Genomic DNA, 26,136 nt, shown 5'->3' with positions numbered 1-26,136 from the left:
GGTTAATTAATAACTCAGTTTCAGCATTTCCTGTAACAGGTAAGATATCAGTTGTCCATAACATTTCCACAGAATCCCAATTCAAAATGACCAGAATTGGTCCTTTTTAGAAAAACACACAGAGTTGACTTGTTCTGCTCATCAGGCCTGTAGGTGGTGCTGTGGGACGTGTGGTTCAATGGAAAACTTGACTCCGGTGTGATTCAACCACCGCTGCCTCTTTAAAGCTTGTGATGCATCTGTGACTTTGTGTTTGGCTGATTGATTGTCCTCCGCCCCCTGAATGCATCACGGGGAGGGGTAAGCTGAGAGTGGAGTGACCACACAGATCCCCCCCCCCCTCTCTCTCTCACACAGAACATGTCTCTGGCTCTGGGAGCATCTGCCAGCCTGCAGTCCACAAAAATGAAAAAAGACGAATCCTTCCTGGGGAAGTTAGGAGGAACCCTGGCCAGGAAGAAGAAATCCAAAGAAGGTGAGGACTTCCTTACTGTCCATGGTGCTGCACATGCTCTGAATGAAAAGGATCTCATCACTAAATGATCACATTAGTTGACTTGGTTTCTAAGGTATAAGATGTGTTACAAATGGCTGTTACTATTATTTTGAGGTCAGTCAGTGTAGAACATTGGTATGAAGCCGTTGTCCTTAAAATAGAAAGAAATGTGTCAAATTAAAATAAACAATGACTTCATAGCAGCTCCCTCTGGCATGCAGCATGAGGGAAAGGACATAACATATGTCCCACATGGGGCAACTTTGTAAAAAGAACGTGAGATTTGTTTACACCTTCAAACTACTTTTCTAGAAGTATTCTCTGCTCTTCCACTGTCCCCAAAGCTGGTCTGGTTCAGAGGGACAGCTGCAAGGGTTAATGCCACACAAATATTTGTGTGTGTTTTCTCTCAGCCATGTGTTTGTGATTTCCACCTCCAGTGGGAGGTCAGAGAAATGTTAATTGTTCAGGAGCCTCCTTGAATGCCAACCACATTTTGCCACCATTAGTTATTATGTTGATGGTTTCAGCTCACTTTAAGAGCTTTAGACAGGAAACGCAGTCAAACTTTTGAAGTCAATTTTTATTCAGAGATGGTCAGACACAATAGTCTACAAGAGGATATGCTGTTGTAGTTCCTCAGTCATTCAGGACGGGACATGCATATATTCAAGGATTCAAGGTTTCAAGGATTCAAGGTTCTTTATTTCGCACCCCATGTGGTACATGTGGTGGAACAGAATTATGTACACAGGGTCCCAGTTACAGCCAACAATAAATTGTAAAAGCAAAACAGTATACATATACCCCAATCCAGATCTGGGGTGGCTGTGGCTGAGTGGTTAGAGCAGTCGTCCTCCAATGCGAGAGTTGGGGGTTCGAATCCACCAGCAGGCACATGAAGAAGTGTCCCTGGGCAAGACACTGAACCCGTCATAGCCTCTGATGTGTGTCCCATCAGTGTATCAGTGTGTCAAACTACTTTTCTAGAAGTATTCTCTGCTCTTCCACTGTCCCCAAAGCTGGTCTGGTTCAGAGGGACAGCTGCAAGGGTTAATGCCACGCAAATATGTGTGTGTGTTTTCTCTCAGCCATGTGTTTATGATTTCCACCTCACTCCTTTTTCCTCTGAGTTTGTGTGTGTGTGTGATGCACAGTGCTCGTGTGTGTTCCTCGGACTGAAACAGATAAAGACGGGGAGTGAGTGAGAAAGGGAGAGGGAAGTGTGAGAGAAAAGGGGAGGAGGGATATCTATATACGTAAAAAGTGAAACTGGACGATTTGGACTGTTTGTGTGGGTGTGTGTGGGGTTTTTTTTTTATAAATTTTGCACCAAGAACAGTGTGACAGAATGTGATCTAAAAGCACTGATTAGTCTCATTAGAATGATTTGTTCAATTAGCTTTGTAGAGATCTAGGCCCTATTTACATGGACTCGATGGGGGGAAACGTAGGTTCTTTCTTATGTTAATTAGAGGAAAAGATTTGCATTGACACGGTCGCATTTTGGGTTTACATGCATCCGGAGGATTCCCCCCCGCCCTCCCGAATCCGCTGTAGTTACCATGCCAGGTCATTAGATGGCGCTGTGAATTTTGTACCTTCACCTAATGCGCATGCGTGCTGCCTCGGCACGCTGTTTTCCTCTGGGCTAATCAGCTAACAACAACGTAACGACAAGTTAAAGGTGGATTTTGGATGAGAGTCGACAGATTTGATGTCAAGCAAGACCGCTTTGTCTAACAGCTCCACACCGGTCGCTGAGTGGACCAGAACCGAGTCGACGATGTCGGACTTTACTCCGTGATAATCAGTAGCTGTTTTACAGCAGGTAAATCAACGTTCTTAATAATGTTAGCTTGTGTTTACTTCGGTTACAAAACAACCAACTGAGTTTTTATTTTTTCCTGAAAGAAGAAGAAGCTGTCCTTCCACCAGGCGTAACGGTTCTGAACGAGGCCCAGATGAACTGCAGGAGGACGTTGAAGAGAGCTGTTGATGATCTATTTGTTTAAAATTCCCCTCAGTTCTTTTATTCAATCCATTCATGTTCAGTTAACGTGTTTTAATAGTGTCTTCAGTTTAATTATCAGTGTTTGTGTGACATACAGTTTGTGGTGTTGAATAAATAAATAAAAATTAAACCTGATGTCTTTATTTTCAACTTTAGTGTTCACGCTATATGTTTAGCATCATTTTAAATTTGAATTACATAATGTCCAGATAGCTTCATTTAGCTCAGAGCTTCATTATATTTCACACTAACATAAATACTGTTTATTATAATTAAACTGTTATTATTTAGCACATTTAGATGTTATAGTGCAGCGCGACATGTGCGTGTGCCTCGTTCTATAAACAGCGACATCAGAACTGGATCAGATTGTGTCTCTTCTAACACAGATGTCGGTCACAGCACCTAGAATCTGACGTAGATTAACTACGAGATTAAAAATATATTCCATCAGTCGTAGTTCTGAAAGCACTGTCCGCCGCCATGTTGATAGAAATATAGCGTCTGTCCACGCGTGTGTGTGCGCATGTGGTTTAACACAAAACCTCAGCGGGAGATGTTTACATTATCAGCGGGGGGTCATCGAAAAACCTCCACTCTGGAAGGTGGGTTCAGAAATCTCCAGATTCAAAGAGGGGGGGCCACTGGTGTCGTGTAAATGATCAGCAGAACCGCAGAGAGAAAGCTGCGGATGCACTCAAAATACGCGCCGTGTAAACGGCCCCCTATTAGAGTGCTGTATGAATGGGTAAATGAGGACACAGATTGTAGTGTAAAGTGCTTTGAGTATCTTGAAATAAGATAGGCAGGCGCTATATAAGTACAGTCCATTTATCTGTGCTCTGCTGGAACTGTCTTTCTGCCACTTAGTTCAAGTTTATTGACAGTTCTTACCGACAGTTCTTACAGGCAGTTCTTACTGACAGTTCTTGCAGGCAGTTCTTACTGACAGTTCTTGCAGGCATTTCTTACAGGCAGTTCTTATAGGCAGTTCTTACCGACAGTTCTTACAGGCAGTTCTTACCGGCAGTTCTTACAGGCAGTTCTTACTGGCAGTTCTTACAGGCAGTTCTTACCGACAATTCTTAGTGACAGTTCTTACTGACAGTCCTTACTGACAGTTCTTACTGACAGTTCTTACAGGCAGAAGCATTGTTGTGCCATGGGACATTCAGCATCACAAAGGAAGTAGAAAAGAGAGCCCTGGACTTCGTTGAGGGAACAGCACCCAGCCACTGGTTCAGACATGTGGATGATACCTGGGTGAAAATCTAAGTTAAGAAATTCAAAATATCCAGATTCATACTCAATAATCCAGGTAGAAAAATCCATCCATCCATCCTTTCATCCAAAAGACTTCATAAGTCCGAGGAGCTACAACAAACTCATTCCTTATAAGACTGAATTTGTCCTCAGAAGGACAAATTCAAACTAAGAAGACACAGTCTTTTGACAACATCAAGTTCACCAGAGCAGATGCTAATTACAACAAGCTGGATTTTATAGACCGTTTGGTGCACGTGGAAAGTGATGGAAGTCTAAACATGGAGGTTTACTGGAAATCAACTCACACAGATCAGTTTGTTCTGTCTGGTTCTCTCTAACTGTTGGAATGCAGTCTTTAGATTACTCATTAGAACTGTACACCACAGGACAGAACATGTCCCCACAAGAGCAGAACATGTCCCCATGAGGACAGAACATGTCTCCACGAGGGCAGAACATGTCCCCACGAGGGCAGGAGGACATAAAAAGAAAAGAAAGAAGCTCTCCAAACATGTGAATATCTTAACTAAGCTTTTGTCAAGTCAGCGAGGAAATCTAAAAAACACCACAGAACAGAACATGGAGGATAACAAACACAAAACGTTGTCATCCCAGATGTTGCTGAAGTCTCTGAGAAACTCTGGATTTTCTCCAAACATGACATCCATTTGAAACTTAACAGGACCCTCAGACAGAGGCTGGTTCATCCTTAGGACAGAACCCCCAGACTGATCGGTGTGGGGTAAACATTTCAGAGCAGCGAGGAACGTTCAAACCTCTAAACTGGAGAAACTCAACAAACTCCACAGACGGCTCAACTGGAGAGCAGCTCTTCAGGACAAGACTCAGTGGTCCACCTACACCTCAAGGATAAGACACTCTTTTGAAGACCAAGAAGTTCATATTTTAGAAGTGAAGACAAAATGGTTTGAGAGAAAGCAATTTTTATCAAACATGTCAAAAATAAAACTTTAAAGAGAGGAGGCAGTCTCAGACTTTTGCTTTCTAAAACTTACAATAGAGCAAACTGATAGCTTAATAACGGAATCAGCTAAAAAATAGAAGTACAGTCGATCTTTTTAGCCTATAGGAAGGTTTAGTAGACCAGTTTCCATTCACAATATTAGTCTTTTTCATTTATTGACTAGTGATAAATGAAGGTATTGGGATATTTGCTGGCACTTTAATAATAATGAAACTGCTGTCTCAGCAGAGCAGCTGGAGTGACATTTTTCTCCTTCTGACATGTAAACCACTTTAGAGACAATAAAACAGGAGAGAAGACAAGAACTGAACTTCTGTGCATTAAATACATTAGATTAATAGACCAAACTTACTGTAAGTATTCAGCTTCATCAGTAAAATAGATCAAATTCTGAAAAATGTAATGCGGAAAACAAATTACACAAGAGGGAAGCTTTTAACAAGACATTTTTCTTTGTGAGTGGAAAGTGAAAACGTTTGACGCTGTGAATGAAGATCAGAGCCTGTAGATCCTGCAGCTCATGAGACAGCAGTGCCCCTCTGTGGTCAGACTTCATCCAAGCTTAGGCTAAGGACACTAGAAGATAGACTCCATGAAACAAAAGATTTTAAAGATTAAACTTCCCATGGAACAAATGGCCGGGTTGTAATATTTTCTAGTTATGATGGCAGCACAGCTAGCTGCTGTAGTCTCTTTTAGTTTGGGGTTAGGACTATACCCAGCTCTCTGAGCAAATGCTCACACAGTTGATTAAGTTTTGCTGAACAAGAGCAGTTATATACGAACCTGGCCCTAAAATGTCCTCTTTCCTGTGGTGCATTAAAATAAGATAAAGTATGTGAACGCTTTGCCTGCCATACACCCAGATAACATTTCTGCAGTCGAACAGTGTGGGGTCATAGATACAGTGTGGTGCTTGAATCATACTGATAAATGGAAAAGGAAGTCTGTGCTATTCTGACAAGGCTTGGATCTTTCTGTCAGCAGCTGTAACCTCGAGAGTTTGTCCGAAGAGGAATTTGAGAACGGCTCAGTTTTAACTGGGTGGTTATTGTGAACAGACAGCATATAGAATACAGTCTGCTATAGAATGGATGGGAACAGTAAGTCATTTTTTCACTATTTGTTTTTTTTTAAGCATTTCTACATCAGCTTATTTAACATTTCTATCAACCAATAGTTTAAATGTGTTCTTGCTTTGTATTTTCTGCTTATTCCCCGCTGTGAATTGTACATTTTAAATTATTTTTATGCAAATGCTGTAATAGTTATATGGAAAAAAATGACAACAAAAACAAACTGAAGTAGCAGCTGTCATGTTTGGCTGTCAGGAGTGTTTGAACCCACGTGCAGGAGGATGACAAGGATGCTCGAGGAAACGTAAATATATTTATTCTTACAAAAACAAAATCAAAACGCTGACAGGGCAGCTACTCACAGAACTGATCGGACGGACGAAACAGAAGGCTGAACACAACACCATAAGAGAACAATCCCGAGACAAACACAAGATGCAGAGAAGCTGAATATATACACACACTGATTGGAACAAATAACAGACACCTGCGGTGATTACACCAGATAGTCCGGTAGACTCGGTTCGGGACCAATAGTCATGACCTTTTGTTTACATTTGAGCTGGTGCGTTTGCATTCACACTGCACTGTGCAGTCGAGTCAACCTGTTGAACCAACCTATTCCCCCGCTCGCCTGTGGGGGCGCTGCACCTAGAACTACTGAAAGAAACGACACAAAAACCTCTGAAGACACGTCTTCTTCTTCTTCTGTAAATAAAAATAAAAACAGTGGCATCAAGTTTTAGCAGTTTTAGGAGTTATATTTTGTAATTTTTCAAAAATGGACTTAGCATGAGCAGAAGATGAGACAGAAGACCATGGAGAATATTGTTTTTCCACACAAGGCAGCTGACAGCTCCATATAAGGTCAGAGAAATGCGTGTTTGTTTACCCTGCGGAGCGGGATCCGGTCTGTTTGCATTCACACTGTACTCGAACCGCGCTGGAGTTCGCTTCTACCGGACCGAGACCTAGGTTTTAGCCCGGCCCAGAGGTTGCCATTTTGTTCTGTGACAGAGTTCGATGGCACGTTCACACCTCCCTAAACGAACCAGACTTTCTAGGAAAACGAGCTAGAGTTTGATTAAAGCAGACTAAACAGGGCTGGTGTGAATGCACCCTAACATGACACAGGTGAGACAGGAGCTGAGCACAAGGAGAAAAACACTGAGAGCTGGAAATATTAGGTAACAGACAGAGACAGGACCAAACCCCCATAGCAGCCAGTATTCTTATATATACAAAGTACTTGTAAAAAAAATAAAATACAACTCAGAAATGTTGGGATGTTGCGTAAACTGTACATAAAACCAGAATTTAATGATTAACACATCTTATAAATCCATTTAGGGAAAAATGTTAAATAGAAATTGTTTGATGCTTCACACATTTGTGAACAAAATGAGAGAAAAAGGTCTATTATGTACATAGAAAAAGTCTTAGATCTTTGAGTTCAGCTCATAAAACAATGGGAGCAGAAACCAAAGTGTTGCGTTTATATTTTTGTTCAGTATATCTATGGTTCAAATGACGTGGAAGTCATTCCTCCTGCTGGATCCATGAGTTGCAGAGGTCAGCAACTATCCCCACAGTGGTGGAGGGTTCTGCTCCAGCATCCTTGATTTGTTTCATTTCTTCCCACACGTTGATCAATACAAAATTAATGACTGGGCCTGTAGAGAGCTGCTGTTTTCTAACGTTACTTTTATCTTCGCAATATGCTCCAACTTGCTATGCTGAAGTTCAGTAGAACTCCAACGTTGTGCATAAACTTTACAAGTCAACATGCTCACTGGCTATACATAAGTTACCATATTTTTCGGACTATTAGGCACACTTAAAATCCTCGAATTCTGGTTGTGCTTACTGACCTCGAACTGATTTTATGTGGTACACGGCGCTTAAAAAGCTGTCAAAATGACTTATTTCACTTAATGCGCCTTATAGTTTGAAAAATATGCTACATGTACACAATTTACCAGCTGATTTCAGACTGAAGAACTTACATGCAACGTGTGAACTTCTGCATAGCCTACTGCACCTGTGGCCTACCTGAAACATGCATAGCTTCTGAGCAACACGCTGAAAAAAATTGTGCCAATACAGAATGACTGGCTGCATTGAAAGTCAGTGAGCTAATAACTTATTCAAAACTTACACCTAAGTTTTGTGACTTACAGCAGCGTGTTTTTGTCATTTGTTGACATACGCTGCTGCTACATGCCTCTGTGTGACAGAGCTTTTGCCAACTTGTTGCCAATTAACTTTGCTAGTTGCATAAAGTGTCCTCCAGCTGGTTCTTATTTACTTTTAGAGCCTTTTGTTGCTCCTGTCACAACATTTAGATTAGTTGCTGCTATAAATAAAAAAAAATAAAAAAACATTTCCCCCAAATTTGGTAAATTTTCAGACATTTGTGTTGATTATATTCTATTGTGAACAAAATTTAGGTTTGTGACATTTGCAGATCATTTCACTATGTAAAATGTAAATTAAAACATGTCACTTATTGTAGCCAGCTCCTTGAAACTCAATTTTCAAAATCTAAAAAAGTTCAATCTGGTCCTCTGGACATTCAAAAAAACCCAAAACAAAGCAAAACAACAAAAAATGTAGAAACGTTTCGTCTCTCGTCCGAGAGACTTCTTCAGTCTGAAGTGCTGTATTCAGCTCAGTCTCTTAAATGGCACCTTCTCAGAGTGGATCAACCAGTTTTGCTGCTGACAACCAAAACCAGCTGATCACATGCTCAAGAAGGACCATCAGCCTAACAATGGATCATTAGCACACTGATTGCTGTGTACTATTCACAGAGGGCTGAGTGATACTAGCAATCACAGCATTGTAAGAGGGGGACAATTGAACACGTAGGCCTCCACCCCTGTTTAACGATGGACGGTTTCTTTTCACAAAGATGGCCTCCTTTACTCCTCTCTCAAACCATCGTTCCTCTCTATCCAGGATGTGCACATCTTCATCCCTGAAAGAGTGACCTTTGGCCTGGAGATGAGTGTAGACCGCAGAGTCCTGGCCTAATGATGTTGATCTTCTGTGCTGGGCCATCCTTTTGGCCAGTGGCTGTTTTGTTTCCCCGATGTAAGACTGATCACAGCCCTCCTGACACTGAACAGCATACACAACATTACTCTGTTTGTGCCGGGGGACTGGATCTTTGGGATGAACCAGTCTTTGCTGTAATGTATTTTGGGGTTTAAAAGCCACTGGGACGTTATGTTTAGAAAATAAACGTCTCAGTTTCTCTGATACTCCCTCAACATATGGAATGACCACTGGTCTGGGTCTGGGTTCCTCCTTTTCACCTGTTGGCTGACTGGAGTCCTGTTTGGGTTTCTTCTCTGCTTTTAGGAAGGCCCAGTTAGGATATCCACATTGCTCTAGAGCCTGTCTTGTGTGGGATTTCTCCTTCTGCCTGGCTCCTGAGCTAGTGGGGACGCTGTCTGCTCTGTGATACAGAGTCCTGATGACTCCTAACTTGTGCTCCAAAGGGTGATGGGAGTCAAACTGCAAATACTGGTCTGTGTGGGTGGGTTTGCGGTACACCTCAGTTTGCAAATGTCCTCTATCAGAGACTGAGACCTCACAGTCCAAGAAAGCCAACTTGCCATTTTTTTCATCTTCTCGAGTGAACTTGATGTATTTATCCACAGAGTTGATGTGGTCAGTAAAATGTTGGACTTCCTGAGATTTTATTTTAACCCAGGTGTCGTCAACATACCTGAACCAATGACTTGGTGGTGTCCCTGAAAAGGACGTCAAGGCTCTCTTTTCTACCTCCTCCATGTACAGGTTGGCAACAATAGGAGAAACTGGCGACCCCATAGCACACCCATGTTTCTGCCTATAATATTGCTCCCCATATGTGAAGTAGGTTGACTGCAGGCACAGTTTCAAGAGTTGACAGTTGTTCTGTGGAAAGCGTGGTCCTGCTGCTCAGAGTGGTGTCTGATTTTAATTTTAAACTGACCTCCTCTACTGCATCATCAACAGGAATGCACGTAAAGAGTGATGTGACATCAAAAGAGACCATTGTTTCATCAGTCTCCATGATGACATCCCTCACCTTATCCACAAAGTCCATGGTGTTCTGTATGTGGTGTTCTGAGCTGCCAACTAAAGGGATGAGTACAGACGCCAGATATTTGGAAACATTGTAAGTGACAGAGTTAATCATTCTAAGGATTGGTCTTAAAGGTACACCTTGTTTGTGGATTTTAGGTAAACCATACAGACTAGGTGTGGCCTCCCCTGGGTACAGTCTGTGGTACAGAAAACGGTCAATAGCCTTGTCCTGCTCCAAAATTTTCAGGCAATCTATCAATTTCTTCTTGTAACCACTTCCTGGATCTCTTTTCAGAGGTTCATAAGTGGTTAAGTCACTAAGGAGTGTCATAACTTTCTCATGATAGTCTTTCTGGTTCAAAATCACTGTGCACCTTCCTTTGTCTGCTGGGAGAATGATGATGTTTTTGTCCTTGCTAAGAGTGGTGAGTGTGTCCCTCTCCTCTCTACTGATGTTGGAAGGTGGTGGTTTGGCATTGCTGAGGCAGGCTGAAACTTTGATTCTGAGCTGTTCTGCTTCAGCCTCTTTAATTTTGTTGTTGCGGATGGCTGACTCAGTAGCTGTGATCATCTCCACCAGAGGAATTCTACTTGGTGCAACCGCAAAGTTCAGTCCCCTGGCAAGAATCTCTGTCTCTGGCTGGGTGAGCTGTCTGTCAGATAAATACTTCACCCACTTTTCTGTCTCCCTGGCATGTAATTGACTACTGGAGTGTTGTCCTACACTGAATGTGTTGTTATTGGAATAATGATGTTGTTGATGAGTTATTAGTAAGTTAAACTTGTTTTGTTGTCGAGTCTTGGACTTGACATGCTGTGCTAAGTGTGCCTGATCTGTACAGTCCAACACTTGCTGAAGTGTGGTCTGATCTAGACACAGTGTTGTTTTGCTTTGTTTTGGGTTTTTTTGAATGTCCAGAGGACCAGATTTAACTTTTTTAGATTTTTCTACCTGGATTATTGAGCATGCATCAGGATGTCAATTTTCAAAAGTTTCATCTTCATCAGATAAATGAGCTGTATGAGTAAGACTTGACCAAAGTGGATTTTTGCATCTTTCAAACAACTTCAGTCTCAGAAGTTTACAAAAAAGGTCCAGAAGAAGATTTTAAACACATTTGCATTGTTGTTACAGGTGGTACATTAATGTGATATTATTGCTCCGTGGGTCACAGGCTGCCCCAGAAATGCTCCTGCTAACTGCTGTTGCCAATTGTGCACACAAGTAACAGCATTCAATTTAATAAAAAAAAGAAAAATTTAAACTGATGGCGCTGTAAAAGCTGATAGAACATTCAAATGTTACATTTAAAGCTGGCATAGTTTTTGATGAATTTGACCCCACTCAAAACTAGTCCTTAGTTTATCTATATACACTCAGGAATATGATTGTATCTTGAAATGATGGTTAGACATTTTCATAATATTTCCACATTGAAACTCAAATAATGTAAAGCATTAATACACTCTAAACAAATTTCCGTTTAGTGTATTACAAAATGCCAAAGTTTAATGCAAGAAACCAAACACTCTAGACAAACATTACAACACAATACAGGGATATTGTGTGTCGAATTTGACAAGAACCGGGTTCTGGGATTCAAACCAGCTCACAGCTAACAAGAAGGTTTAAAAGGTTTATTAATAAACTGCTTCTTTATTTATTTACCTTTATTTAATCAGGCAAATCCCATTGAGATCACAGATCTCTTTTGCAAGAGAGGCCTGGGCCTGAAGGCAGACTAACATGCATGCTTGTTCTGTGGGAGGAACACCCGGAGAAAACCCACACAAGCACGAGAAGAACATGCAAACTCCACACAGAAAGACCCCGGGTCCAACTGGGGATTGAACCCAGGACCTTCTTGCTGTGAGGCAACAGTGCTAACCACTGAGCCGTCATGCTTATGGTGGAGGTCTTAGTCCGGCATAATCTAAAGAGACAAGTGAGCTAATTGAGCTGAAGTTCTGTGGTAATGTTCAGTTTGTTCTGATGACAGTCACCAACCTTCACTGACAGGTGAGGGAGCGGTTTCTTGAAGGAGTTGGTTGTGGTGACGTCACCGGTGGTGAAGATGAGCCAGCTTTGAGACAGAGCTGAGCAGTGAGCAGCAAGGAGGGAGATCCAAACAGCAGGTCCAAAGAGACAGGCCAGGTTCATACATGGGTGGTCACAGGTCCAACGCCAAACTTGAGACGAGATCCAGAAGATGTGGTCTTTAGGAAGCAGAGGTCATTACCATGAGCAGAGCAGATAATCCAAAACAGACAGGGAGCAAGCAAGGCGAGGCAGGTGTGAGGTCAAAACCAGGAAGACTAACAAGACTGTGGCATGGACACTGGACGTTTACTCATTGTGAGGCTTTCAATACTCTGGCACCGGAGGACTGCGAACCTTAAACTTAAAAAGGGCAGAGAACAGGTGAGCGGCATGAAGGCTGATTGCAGTGGAGGTATAACAAGGGGGTCTGGCATGGAATGAAAGGAGCAGGCAGAGTTGAAGGATGTCAAAACTGTCTAGCATGAAAATAATACATTATTTTTTTATACATAAAATGTTTTAAAAAATCATTTCTATCCTCCGTCCCAGTCCACCCGTCTGCCAGGATCGGGGTTCGGCCTTCATGAGCAAGCGAGGCAGAGGTCCGGGCAATGGCCAGAAGGCCATTAGACCACGGTGTTGTCATTATTATTTTTAAAATCTTAAAAATAGATCCAGCCGCTGCTCTGAGTTCCGAGTAATTGCAAATGGCAGATTGGTGTTTTGAAAAGTTTCTGAAAGTGACTCCTCCCCTTGACCAATCAGTGACCAACAGTGTTCTGACGTCACGTTTTGGTGCCGGCTCGGCTCGCTTGGTCCCCTTGAGAAGAAGGGACCAATAAAGGTGCCGGTTCAATGAAAACGTGCAAGCGGAAAACGGCTCGTAAGTGTACCGAACTGAGTCGAGTCGTGCTGAAGAGGAGCTGTGGAAACGGGACTATGTTTCTCGGCTGACCTGGGAACGCCTTGGGATTCCCCCAGAGGAGCTGGCCCAAGTGGCTGGGGAGAGGGAAGTCTGGGCCTCCCTACTTAGGCTGCTACCCCCACGACTCGACCCCGGATAAGTGGAAGAAAATGGACGGATGGATGGTTTTAAGTGTTCAAAAATAAGCAGCAAAAGCCCTTCTTTAGGAAATAAATGCTGAGCAAACAGAAACAGTGTATTAGACTGACTGCCTGGCATACAGAATAATATAAAACCAAACTGGTGTGACGAGTTTGAATAGTTTGGACATTATTTTTTAAAAACAGTTGTTGAATTAAGCTGCATGTAGCACACACTTCTCCTGGCTGCTGTTACTCACTGTGTCAGTGTAAATAACTGCTGCTATATTTAAGTCCCAGTATTTCTGCTCCATACTGCAGCATTATTTATATCTTCCCCGTTGCCTCAGTAAATCTCCCCGGGGAGCAGAGGGACCCAACTCGAGGGGGGTCGATTTCAGTCTGCTTTTGTTTATGATGCCAACTGATTGGAGCATTTTTAAAAGCTAACAAAATCTCCCCAGTTGCCTTCATGAACCTCTGTCCTTTAACATAATTATGCAACTGAGAGGTTCCTTACAGGAGTTTGTGCTATGATGCTGCTAGAAGAGTGATGTTCTCCACTGCTGGTTGTGCATGCATTGAATTAGTGTAATTCTATTAATGGGAACACAGTCACTGCCTGATTGATCATCTGATGCAGCAGAACATATTAAAGGCCCCATTTGCATGCAGACAATACATCTATTTGCTGTAACCAGGCCAGTTTGACTTATATGGGTTTAAAATTTGCAGTAAATTTATTAAAAACAGTTTGTAATTATTAGGACAAAGTTAAAACACTGGTGTATCTGTAAAACATGTTACCTGTGATTGGTCAGCGAGGTCTGTCCTTGTCCCGCCGCTGACACTGGGATGCGTTTACATCCAGCCATGCGTCCCCCACCGATACTTCCCCCTCGTAACCTTTCTGGTAAGTGGACCGTGGAGATGAGGTGGAGGGTTGAGACAGAAATAAACACGTGATGACGCCCCTGCCTCTGCTCAGCTACACTGATTGCAGTTCATACACACATGAACATTTATACTCCTGCGTTTTCTGCTGCCACTCGCTACCATCAGGGGGAATCTGCTGGTATATGTTTGGAGGGACATGGCTGGGCTGCTGTGTGGGACAAAGAGGAAGAAACAAGGTAACATGACTTTAATGGCTGCACTGCCATAAACTTGAAAGTAGAAATGGGGAAGTGAGACCGGTCACCTTAGTGCAGTCTTGGTGAAAATTCAGCAGCATTTGAACAGCAGCTAATAGAAGTCAGGATAATATCTGTTGGAACCTGCTATAGTAAATGGATTATATTTGATATGACCACTGAGAGGTCCAGTGCTCTGTCTGGTAAAAATGAACTTGGAGGCAGAAATCTGCATGATTATGTTGAGTCTCAGCCTCATGATCTTTAATTACAGAGCTAACTGCTGATCTGTAGTAAGATGAAAGGCTCAATGAGAAAGCTAGATCTGATAAATCTTTTGGGACCCTGGTTCAAGTCTAATTCTATTTATCCTGTTGACTCAAACTTTCAAAGTCATAATTTTGTTGATTGTGTGTTCCATAAACACACATTTCATTTTGAGGTTAATCTAAACAGCAGATTTTTGTTGGCTTTCACTGCAGAATGAAGTCTTAAAATGTGTTTTTGTTTCAATCCTCACCTTGCTTTCCTTCTTAGACCTTGTAAATAATCTAGTGAGTGAATGAAATGGCAGATTTTGGAGTGCTCATGGTTTAGCTTGTTGCATGTTGTGCAAATTGAAAAGATAAAAGCCTTACAGACATTAGGGGTAGAAAGCTTGTAAATCCCAGGAGTTTTGTAGCAGTCGGCAGTGAAAGCCTGTCAATAGAAAGGTCATCTATATAAACTGAGCTTTAAAGTTCAGATCTTATGGAGCAGGATTCTGTGGCATAGTTTACCAACAGCTAACATCTTACCTAGATAGCTCTTTAAATGACCACAGTTTTGAGGAATATTTTAGTTCTGGCTGGATTAACAAGCTAATGGCTAATCCAAAGAGGGCTCTATCTGATACTAAACACTGTGAATTAACCCTTCTGCTTTTGGGTCAAATGACCTATAGGATTTCACCAAAAGCAGCAGGGGGGGGGGGGGTGTTAAAACAAACAATACAGTAGTCCCTTGCTACTTCTCGGTTTGTTTATCGTGGTCTCGCTCTATCGCGGTTTTTCAAAATAAAATTGAGCATGACACACAATTGGCTAATTGATGTATGAGCCATGGATTGTTCATTTTAAATAAATTATTTTAAATTATTTAGCACCTGCTGCACTTTTGTGCAGCCCATACTGCAGGATAAGCTTCCTGCTGCAGCTGATCAGCTGTTCTCCATGCAGAGCAGAGAAGTGGGTGTGGCCGAGAGCGCTTGCAGGTGACAAAGAGCAGAGGAGGCAAGGAGCTGATATCTTGACATTCTGTGCTCTTTTTGTAAGGCTCTGGTATTGTTTTGAACCCCAAAATGCAGGGAGGACTCAAACAACTCAGGTTAAGAGTAAAGAAAAGTATTTAATGAAAACAATAAACAAAAGGGCTGACGTGGCAGCAAAAACTTACATGAATAATAAGAGGTCAGGAGAGGAGACAAAAGCCAAGACGAAGTGAAGGGCATGAAACAAGAGGCAGAAGTCTTCATGAGGAAATGACCAGATACCAGACAACTGAACACACTGACTTAAATACACGAACACTGACAAAGCAAATGACAAACAGCTGGGAGGACAACAGGTGAAGAAACCTGGAACTTAATGAGGGAGTAGTAACTTAAGACAGACCACATGATGGAGGCAAAACACTAGGAAGTGAAAAAAAAGGAACCAAGTGAAGGATAAGCACAAAAATTACAGACAAGAGGATAAATTATGACAGAACAGGAAAGCAAATAAAGACAAGAAGAACACAAAGAAAACATACAAACTGCAGACTATGACAGAGCCCCCCCATCAAGGGACGGCTCCTGACGTCCCAAAGACCAGACACAAGAAACGGACTGGGTGGGTGGAGGGGGAAAAAACCAGGATGGAGGGCACCAAGAAAAATAATCAAACACAAAAACCGACAGGATCAGACCTGGAAAAAACTATATAGGCAGATGACTAGGGGGCCATAACATTCAGTGGCATAATCTTGGGTAGATCGCTGGGAGGCCATAGCTTAGGTGGGTGGCTGTGAGGCCGTCCAACACGTGGCAACAGCTCAGGATGGCCGCCCAACACGCGGCAACAGCTCAGGTGGGCGGCCGAGAGGCCGTCCAGCACGTGGCAACAGTATAGGAGGACGGCCGTGAGGCCGTCCAGCACGCCGGAGCAGATCCATGGATGCTGTAGAGCACCCAAGTGGCATGGACACATCAGGTCATGGTGTGGACATCTCAAGACGAGGCAAAGAGCTATGATGAGGCAAAGAAACCTCAGGAGCTGCAGGCGGCACAGAGACCTCAGGAGCTACAGGTGGCATAGACCCCTCTGAAGACATGGAAAGTGGGCAGTCGTCCTCAACTCCCATTGAGAAGTGTGCAGGTGGTCTGTCACCAAGTCTCTGCCTCTTCGCCAGCAGTTGGGTACTCAACAGGTTCAGTATCAAAGTCTCTGCCGCTTCATTGGCTGGGAAGGGCCCTCAGAAGATATAGCCTCACTGGACTGAACAAGCACTAGAGGCCGAGAAGGATGTGCAGGCGACGCCAGGGATGAATGGTCTGCAGCAGACGTGGTTGTCTTGGAGGCGGCAGCAGACGTGGTTGTCGTGGAGGCGACAGAAGACGTGGTTGTCGTGGAGGCGACAGAAGACGTGGTTGTCATGGAGGTGGCAGCAGACGTGGTTGTCATGGAGGCGGCAGCAGACATGGTTGTCGTGGAGGCGGTAGCTGGCCTGGTACTCTTTGCTGATGACTTGGGACCCTCTGAAGGCCTGGGTCTCTCTGAAAGCATGGAACCTCTAGGAGGCTCAAGAATGCCACAAGGTTGAGACACATCATGGCTGACCCCTACCGAGACGTTGGTGGGTGGAGCGTCGTGGCCGACCCCCACTGAGACACTGGTGGGTGGAGCGTCGTGACCGACCCCCACTGAGACACTGGTGGGTGGAGCGTCGTGGCCGACCCCCACTGAGACACTGGTGGGTGGGGCGTCATGGCCAACCCCCACTGAGACGTAGGGAAGTGGTTTCAGCTGCTTTGTGGTCGGCTGGGTTGAACTTAGCTGCTTCTTGGTCAGGTGGGGAGATGCAGGAGAAACAGGAAGCTCAGTGGGTTGGAGCCGTGTCCGTCGACCCCTTTTATGGTGGCGGCGTGAGCTTGGACCATGGGTGAACCAGAGCTCATCGTTGTCATCATCTGGTTCCTCTTCCGAAGGCCTCTCATGAAACCACTGAGGTGGGTAGTAGAAAACAGGCTTTATGGCCAGGCTAGTGAAGTTACCTCTAACACCGAAGCTTCAAAGCACACTTCAAACTCGACAAGGTAGTTATGGTGAAGCAATGGGCCGGAGCTTGCTTCTTGTGACGTCATTCATTACGTGTAAACCACTTCACTGCTTCATTCAGACCGAGTCAGCTGACTGCTTCGAGTTGACGGGCAGAGTTTCAAACATTTGGCGCAATTCAGTGTATTTAAAATGGTTCAAGCCCCGGTTCACATCCCCATTCTACATGTATTATACGTTACGAACAGCTCTTGTTGACAGTGATGAATTTGAGCTGGATCCTGTCAGAACAAGATCCTGGAACTCTATAATTTTGACCACTCGGATCTGCCAACTCCGCCCCTAAAAGTCCGAAGTCATTGCGCATTTTAATTTTGATTATTTATTAAAAGTACAACGAGTGGATGTTGTGGCCGCGCCACGCTCCTGCCAGCAGAGACACGGACTGCATGTCCTGCGTGGCACAACTGCTGTGTCGGAACTCCTGCATACATTACAGTGCATAACATTTCAGACAAAATAAATAAGCTTACAGTAAAAAAACAAAAAAAAACCGAGTGAAATGTTTGATGTGTATTACATCACATATCAAAACAACGGCACTAATTAGTCAAAATAACAGCGATCAAAATGTTGAAAATACAATTTATTATCTAAAATAAATGGATGGATATCTGGACAGCAGAGGCAGTGGCAATTGAGATTGGAGCAGAACACACAGGACTGAATTCGGCTGAGAAGAGTTCAGGTCGGCACTCGGCCGTGTGTATGTGTGTGTGTGTGTGTGTGTGTGTGCGTGTGTGTGTGTGTGTGTGCGTGTGTGTGTGTGTGTGTAGGTGAGGGAGGAGGGGTTAGGACGCCTGACAGACTGTCAAGGACGTGCATTCATGCACAGGCTTGTTAATTGTTGTTGCTCTCTAAAATAGTAATTTCAATTTAACCTTTATTGACACAGGTTGTTGGTCTCTGAGCCTCGTCATTTAAAAGATAGCTGTTTTTAATCAGTTTATTCAAATGTTTAACAACCTGTTAAAATACACCAAAATACAGGAAATGGCATCTCTTATTCCAAAATTTCTGGGGGAGGACACACTGATGCTTCAAAAAGCTTCATTTTAACATCACTAAGCACAACCCACCTTCCCTGCACCTACCGTTTTATAAAGCACACCCTCTCTCAATCCCAGATACCGGTACCAGTCAACATGTCTACTGAATCAGCTAAACATATATTGGCAGTGTTTGTCGTCTACTATTTCACCACTAGATGTCACTGAAATGAACCTTTGTATGAATGAACCCAAGTTCAATACAATTGGCAAAGTGGTTCAATACTGCTTTATTGCTTCATTTGGCCATCACTAGGCCAGGCGAGTTCCCCTGAACTGAGTCTCTCTCCTCTCCATGTCCTGCTGGAGAGTTTATTTCTGCTTGGCGGGACAGGAACTCAAAAATTGTTGTCATCCTCCTGCTGGGTTCAGTTTGAGCTGGTCTTTCTGTAAGGATCTGGTATTGTTTTGAACCCAAAAATGCAGGGAGGACTCAAACAACTCAGGTTAAGAGTAAAGAAAAGTATTTAATGAAAAAATAAACAAAATGGCTGACGTGGCAGCAAAAACTTACATGAATAATAGCAGGTCATGAGGGGAGACAAAAACCAAGACGAAGTGAAGGGCATGAAACAAGAGGCAGAAGTCTTCATGAGGAAATGACCAGATACCAGACAACTGAACACACTGACTTAAATACACTAACACTGACAAGGCAAATGACAAACAGCTGGGATGACAACAGGTGAAGAAACCTGGAACTTAATGAGGGAGTAGTAACTTAAGACAGACCACATGATGGAGGCAAAACACTAGGAAGTGAAAAAAGGAACCAAGCAAAGGATAAGCACAAAAATTACAGACAAGAGGATAAATTATGACAGAACAGGAAAGTAAATAAAGACAAGAAGAACACAAAGAAAACAGACAAAGTGCAGACTATGACACTTTTAGAGAGTTTAGAAACATTGTTGAATATTGCAAGAGTGTGGAAGGGTTTCAAACGCCTTCATATATATATATATATATATATATATATATATATATATATATATATATAAAATAAACTACTACTTACTACTTGTATTACTATTCCTACTTTGTGGTTTTTCACTTATCATGGTACTTTAGGGTACAGATCCCCGCGATAAACGAGGGAGTACTGTATTTTCCTAAAGATATTTTGCAACAGCTTCAGCTTCTGAGCCGGAAAAGGGTGGAGTGCCCTCTCTGGGTCGGGGAGGAGGTCTTGCCCCAAGTGGAGGAGTTCAAATATCTTGGGGTCTTGTTCACGAATGAGGGAAAAATGGAGCTTGAGATCGATAGGCGGATAGGTGCAGTGTCTGCAGTGAAGCAGACGCTGTACCAGTCTATCGTGAAGAAGAGAGAGCTGAGTCAAAAGGTCATGCTCTCAATTTACTGGTCGATCTACGTTCCTACCCTCATCTATGGTCATGAGCTTTGGGTTGTGACTGAAAGAACGAGATCACGGATACAGGCGGCCAAAATGAGTTTTCTCCGCAGGGTGTCTGGGCTCTCCCTTAGTGATAGGGTGAGAAGCTCGGTCATCCGGGAGGGACTCAGAGTAGAGCCGTTACTTCTCCACATCGAGAGGAGCCAGTTGAGGTGGCTCGGGCAACTGGTTAGGATGCCTCCTGGACGCCTCCCTGGTGAGGTGTTCCGGGCACGTCCCACCGGGAGGAGACCCAGAGGAAGACCCAGGACACGCTGGAGGGACTATGTTTCTCGGCTGGCCTGGGAACGCCTCGGGATTCCCCCGGAGGAGCTGGCCCAAGTGGCTGGGGAGAGGGAAGTCTGGGCCTCCCTACTTAAGCTGCTACCCCCACGACCTGACCCCGGATAAGCAGAAGAAAATGGATGGATGGATTTTGCAACATTTTATGCAGTCACTTTTTTTTGCATTTGTAATTTGCATGAACTACTATGGACTGACTGCGTGTTAGCTCATCAATCAGCAAATATTAAACTCTAATTTCTTAAACTGAGGCCATTCAAAGAGCTACCTATAACAGGTTAAGAAATTATTTGTTCATATCTTATCCACAGAAACCATGTGTCAAATGATCTGAACTTTTACTTAAACCGTTTTTAAAGTGGTTGAGTTTTGATTAATTTCAAATCTGGAGTAGAAGTCTCTGTTGCAGAGACCCACATAAAGTGGACAGATGTGTGTTGGTCTGCTGCTTCTCACACTTTTCAGATGCCATGTATTTCAGTTTCCCCTTACTCAATTGAAAACATTGCTACTTTACACTTGTACTGCTACCAGTTTGCTTTCTTATTCTTTTTTTTTTCCTCTCAGTTATATACTGGTTGATTCTCTGTCCTAATCCTTTATTCATTTTCAATTTCCCAATACTTTGTGTACTATATTTAATTATAGATTGTTCTGCTTTTTGCCTGTATGCTGAAGATCATAATAGTTTGTATGTATTGTTGTCTCCACAGTGAGTGATCTCCATGAGGAGGGGAAGAATGCTATAAATGCACCACTGCTTCCAGCAGGGACAGAAATCCATCCAGAAGATACTTTGCTCGGTACATGTAATTTTTGCACTTTAAACACATGACAGGAAAACCTTTCCTATTTTGAGATTCTTGTTAAACTGTGCCAAAGATATGTTTAGGTGTGAAAGTCTAGTGGTGATGGTGTTTCCAAATATTTAGTTTCTGAAGTCAGAGTGTCAGAGATCAGTCAGGCTATTACAGGATTGTAATATAAATCTGCTGACAAGGTTTGACTTATGGGGATTTCAACAGTGGAGCAGCAGGAACTGAAAATGGGTGGAGTGTGTGAAGCCTTCATTAGTCAAGAGAAATCACCACTGACATAAGTGTGAGGGAAACGTGTCATTGTTTGTGCTACTATTGGGCAAAATATATTCATTTCAGTTTATTTATATAGCACCAGATCTATATATATATACCTCGCTACTTCACGGTTTGTTTATCGCAGATTAGCTCTATCACGGTTTTTCAAAATAAGATTGGACATGATTGGCTGACTGATGAATGAGCCGCACAATTGGCATGGAATTTAAATTTTAAATGAATAATTTAAATTATTTAGCACCTGCAGCACATTTGTGCAGCCCAGCGCAGCAGAACAAGCTTCCTCTTGCAGTGTTGTGTAGCCTTTACTACTGCAGGATAAACTTCCTGCTGCAGCTGATCAGATGACTTCCGGTAAGATGGCGCCCGTGTACATGGCTTGCCATCCACCTCTGCTGATGGTGTTCAGATTATTTTTGTTTTTTGCATTTCACATCTGTGACATCAACTCTCTGCTGGTGTATGACAGACAACAACTTTTGAATCTTCGTTTTTCTGGCACTGAAGTCGCTTATTTGGACCATTATCAGCGTACCTCTGGACCCCCCCCCTCCTCCCCCTCGATGGCGGACGTGCCAGCTTACCTTCACTGCGCTCCTCACCTGTCTGCCCGGAGATATCGCTTCAGATGCCGGGGAAAACGTGCTGGTCAGCTGGTAAAACTGAAAGCTCTGCGCGCTGCATCTTCCTCTCCTGTGTGCCCGGACCAGGTAACAAGCTTTAGTTGTAAGCCGTTGCGCAGCTCGGACCGACCTGGAGGGGCTGTTATTGAAAACCTGCGGCCATTAGCGCGCGCTAACTCCACCGCTGCTGGCTCCACTTTGGACAGTATCCGGATGTGTTTGGTCAACGCTAGATCTGTTACCAACAAAACTTTTATCCTCAGGGATTACTTTCAAGAGCACGATTTGGACTTTCTGTGTATCACAGAGACTTGGATGTCTCCGGGTGAGTCCAGCGCCTTGACGGAATTACTGCCACCGAACTGTCTGTGTTTTAACGCCCCGCAGCCATCAGGCCGGCGCGGTGGTGGATTATTAACAATATTCAAATCAACTTTTGACTGTAAACAACTGCCCATCCCAGTTTCCCATGCCAGCTTTGAACTGAGCGTCTTTGAACTCGGACATTCACCTCCGACGTTATTTGCACTCGTCTATCGCCCTCCTCGGTCTAAGGATTTCATAAATGAGTTTTCTGACTTCTTGGCTGAAATCACTCCAAAATATGAGCATGTTTTCATTATTGGTGACTTTAATTTGCACGTGTTCTGTCATGAGAAGCCCTTGGTAAGGACTTTTTAGATCTATTGGACTCATTTAATTTAACTCAGCATGTAAACGGTCTGACCCAAGAGCGGGGACATACACTGGACCTTGTTTTAACTCATGATATGACTGTTAATAATCTTGTAATTGGTGATAATGTTTTTTCAGACCACATGCCAGACCGGTTTGAGTTCACCCTCCCCCATCTAACTCCTAAGTCGTGCATTCCTGCATGTCACAGCCGGACCATTAACCACTTCACTGCTGCACGTTTCACAGATGTTTATAACTCTGTAATGATAATTCAGCCCCCAGTGTTTCTCACCATCACAGAGAAGCTGACATCCCAGTTCAACTCTGTCTGCTTAAAGACTCTGAATCATGTTGCACCTGTTAAAACCAAAAAATCAAAACTGAGAGCAGAACCTTGGCTGAGTGACGTCACCAAGGCCGTTAAGCAGCAATGTAGGAGGGCGGAACGAAAGTGGAGGAAAGACAGGCTGCAGGTCTCTTTTCAAATACTTAAAGAGAGTTGGCACTGTTATCAGAAAACTGTAAAAGCTGCAAAATCAAAATTCTTCTCTGATATAATTACCTGAAACTCTCACAACCCACGTGTCCTCTTCTCCACCCTAAACTCTGTTCTCCACCTCACTGAACCATCACCTCTGGAAGCCTCGACTGAGCTGTGCGACAACTTCCTACATTTCTTTTTGGAAAAAATTGCGACCACCAGGGCTTTCATTTCCCCTCCAACTCATGACCCATCCATCCCACCTCAATCTGTAGCTCCTTTTGAACATTTTGATCCCATCACTCTATCTTCTCTAGAGCAGGTCATGTGCAACTTGAAACCTTCTGGCTCCCCCTTTGATGTGGTCCCCCCTCGACTACTAAAGGAGGTTTTTCCTACTCTAAGTCCGTCCATTCTTGCCATAGTAAACAGTAGTTTATCCACTGGCGTGGTGCCAAAATCCTTTAAAAATGCTGCTGTCCAGCCTCTCCTGAAAAAACCAAACCTTGACCCCTCAGTCGTTTCCAACTTCCGGCCTGTCTCCAAACTCCCATTTGTTTCTAAAGTACTGGAGAAAATAGTCGAGTCCCAGTTGAAGTGATTCCTGGAGGATCACGCCATCTTAGAGCTTTTCCAATCTGGCTTTAAACCTCTCCACAGCACTGAAAATGCCCTGCTGAAGGTCTTTAACGACATCTTCAGATTCACAGATACCGGTGATTCTGTGCTGCTTGTCCTGTTGGACCTCACAGCCGCCTTTGACACCATCGACCATGAGATCCTCATTGCAAGGTTGGAGCAGTGGGTGGGCGTCACAGGATCAGCCCTCAATTGGTTCAGATCTTACCTCACTGACAGATCCTTTTGTGTCTCCATCAAGGATTTTAGTTCCGCAGAGGCAGAGCTTAAATGGGGGGTTCAGCAGGGGTCCATCCTGGGACCCCTCCTATTCTCTTTATACCTGCTGCCGCTTGGTGCTATTTTCCGGAAACGCAACATGCCCTTCCACTTCTATGCCGATGACTGTCAAATTTACTTCCCCCTAAGACACAGTGGTACATGCTCTATTCAACCGCTGCTCAACTGCCTGGCTGACATCAGGGACGGGATGGCTTTAAATTTCTTAAGTTAGTTTTTTATTTTTTTATTTTTTTTTTATTTTTTTTTTTGCTTAGATGGCCTCCCTTCTCCCCTTACAGCCATCCTCTCCACACCATTATTATGAAATATTTATTCTAGTGATTATCTAGTGTAGGTTTTTTTTTTATTATATATATATTTTTTTAATAGGATAGAAAGAAAAGACAAAGTAAGACTCCAAAATATACACAGAGAGCACACGGCAAAACACCCGGCCACTGTCTGTTCACCTGCAAAGAACATGACAAAACACAGCAACAAAATACATATGTATAAAGAACTTAAAATATTCATGGCTTTGCAGTAAGTTTCCATAAATATATATACCCATACCTACGCCTATATACATACATACATACACATGAATATACATTCATATACATATCTATATATCTACATATAAAGCCTACATAAGCATCCCTGCATCTATTTGTGTGTGGTTGTGAGCATGCATAAGTGTATAAGGCTTCTCTAATAGAACATTTAATAGTAACCGTGAAGCAGCAGAGACCCGACCCCCAAGACCAGAGGCAGACGAAAAAGGGGGGACCAGAGCCCAAGACCCCAGGAGGGACCCCGACCGCGGAGCCCCCAGGGCCACCCACACAGGACGAACCACTCACCCACCCCCCAGAACGGACCACAGGGGAGAACCGGAAGATCCCCACCAGTGACCACATACAGTGACCCCCCGGGGCCAACAGCGACAAACTCATAGGCCTCCGTCGGAACCCGCTGCACCGATGTAGGTCCAGGCCCGGGCACCGAGGCCTGAGCACCGAGGACTCACACTACCCAGGCCAAGGCCCGACAGGGCCAGAGGACCCGAGCCCCACCAGGCAGACACCAGGCCGAGCCGACACACGTCCAAGCACCCAGCCCCCGACACCAAGGGCCCCAAGCGCGCCGGCAGGCAAGAGCACACCCCACCAGGGGGCCGCGCGATAGAGGCGCGATGCCAAGCACCCCCAGTTGTATCAAAGAGGGGGCAGTCCGAGTCTCGGCCTAACAAATACCCATTCATACACAGACACAATCACACAATCCCAACCTCATTCTCACATTCACTCACTCAAAGACATACAATAACGATACATTTCATTCTTATTCCCAATACGCACTCTATACCCCCCAGGTCCAAGACATGTACCCACCCTCTACAGGGGGCAGCCCATGCCCAAACCCAGGAGGTAAACCCATTCATTCTTGAGCGGAGAAGAGCCAATACCCCAGACCCGGCCCAGGCCATGCCCAGCCGACAGGACACCCCCCCACCATGAAGAGGACACGCCACCGACCACCCCCACACACCGCCAACAACCAAGCACGTGCCCCCAGCCGACCACCCACCAGGCCCCGGCAGCCACCCTGGCCAGCGGGCCAACCATGGCACCCAAGAGCCAAGCTCAGGGGGTCCAAACAACCCCAGGGAGAGCACAGCGCCAGCACCACCCACAGCAACCCCCCCAGACCCCGAACCCCCACATAGTCCTGGTCAACACCCGACGGCCTGCCCTTCTCCCGGACCCCACCCCCGGAATGGCAGTCAGGGAACAAGGGGGGGAGGAAAAAATAAAATAAAATAAAAAAAATAAGACCCCGAGACATACACCCCCGCCCCTAGATGTGCTGTTGATGTGTGTTGTTGTATAGTGCCATTAAAAAGGAAAGAAGAAGGAGCAAAGGCTGGCATGGTGCCAGTTTCCCCTCCACCCCAACTCTATCCAAACCCTAGTGTCTAAATGCAACCGTTGTAAGTGAGCACAGGCACAGGGGGTGAGAGTAAGGTCATCCCACCACCCACAGCCATGTGCCCACCTCAAGTTCCTATATGTGAATGTCATGAGGATGTTATGAATGAATGTCTAAGGTGTACAATAA

The 26,136-nt window shown here is 44.1% G+C and overlaps 1 protein-coding gene across 1 annotated transcript in view; it reads left to right on the top strand.

The window, feature by feature from the left end:
• Window positions 1-356: 356 nt before the first annotated feature.
• parvb (parvin, beta) overlaps window positions 357-26,136 on the top strand; it is a gene marked incomplete in the record, with an annotated part of 80,718 nt that continues 54,938 nt past the window's right edge. Inside the window, 2 exon segments of the mRNA XM_037683646.1 lie at window positions 357-475; window positions 20,950-21,039. Of these exon segments, the coding sequence (XP_037539574.1) occupies window positions 361-475; window positions 20,950-21,039 (205 nt within the window).

The sequence above is a fragment of the Nematolebias whitei genome, chromosome 10 (assembly GCF_014905685.2).
Source record: "Nematolebias whitei isolate Nwh7 chromosome 10, NemWhi1, whole genome shotgun sequence".
In the NCBI taxonomy this organism is placed as follows: domain Eukaryota; kingdom Metazoa; phylum Chordata; class Actinopteri; order Cyprinodontiformes; family Rivulidae; genus Nematolebias; species Nematolebias whitei.
This window is presented reverse-complemented; position numbering and strand designations above follow the sequence as displayed.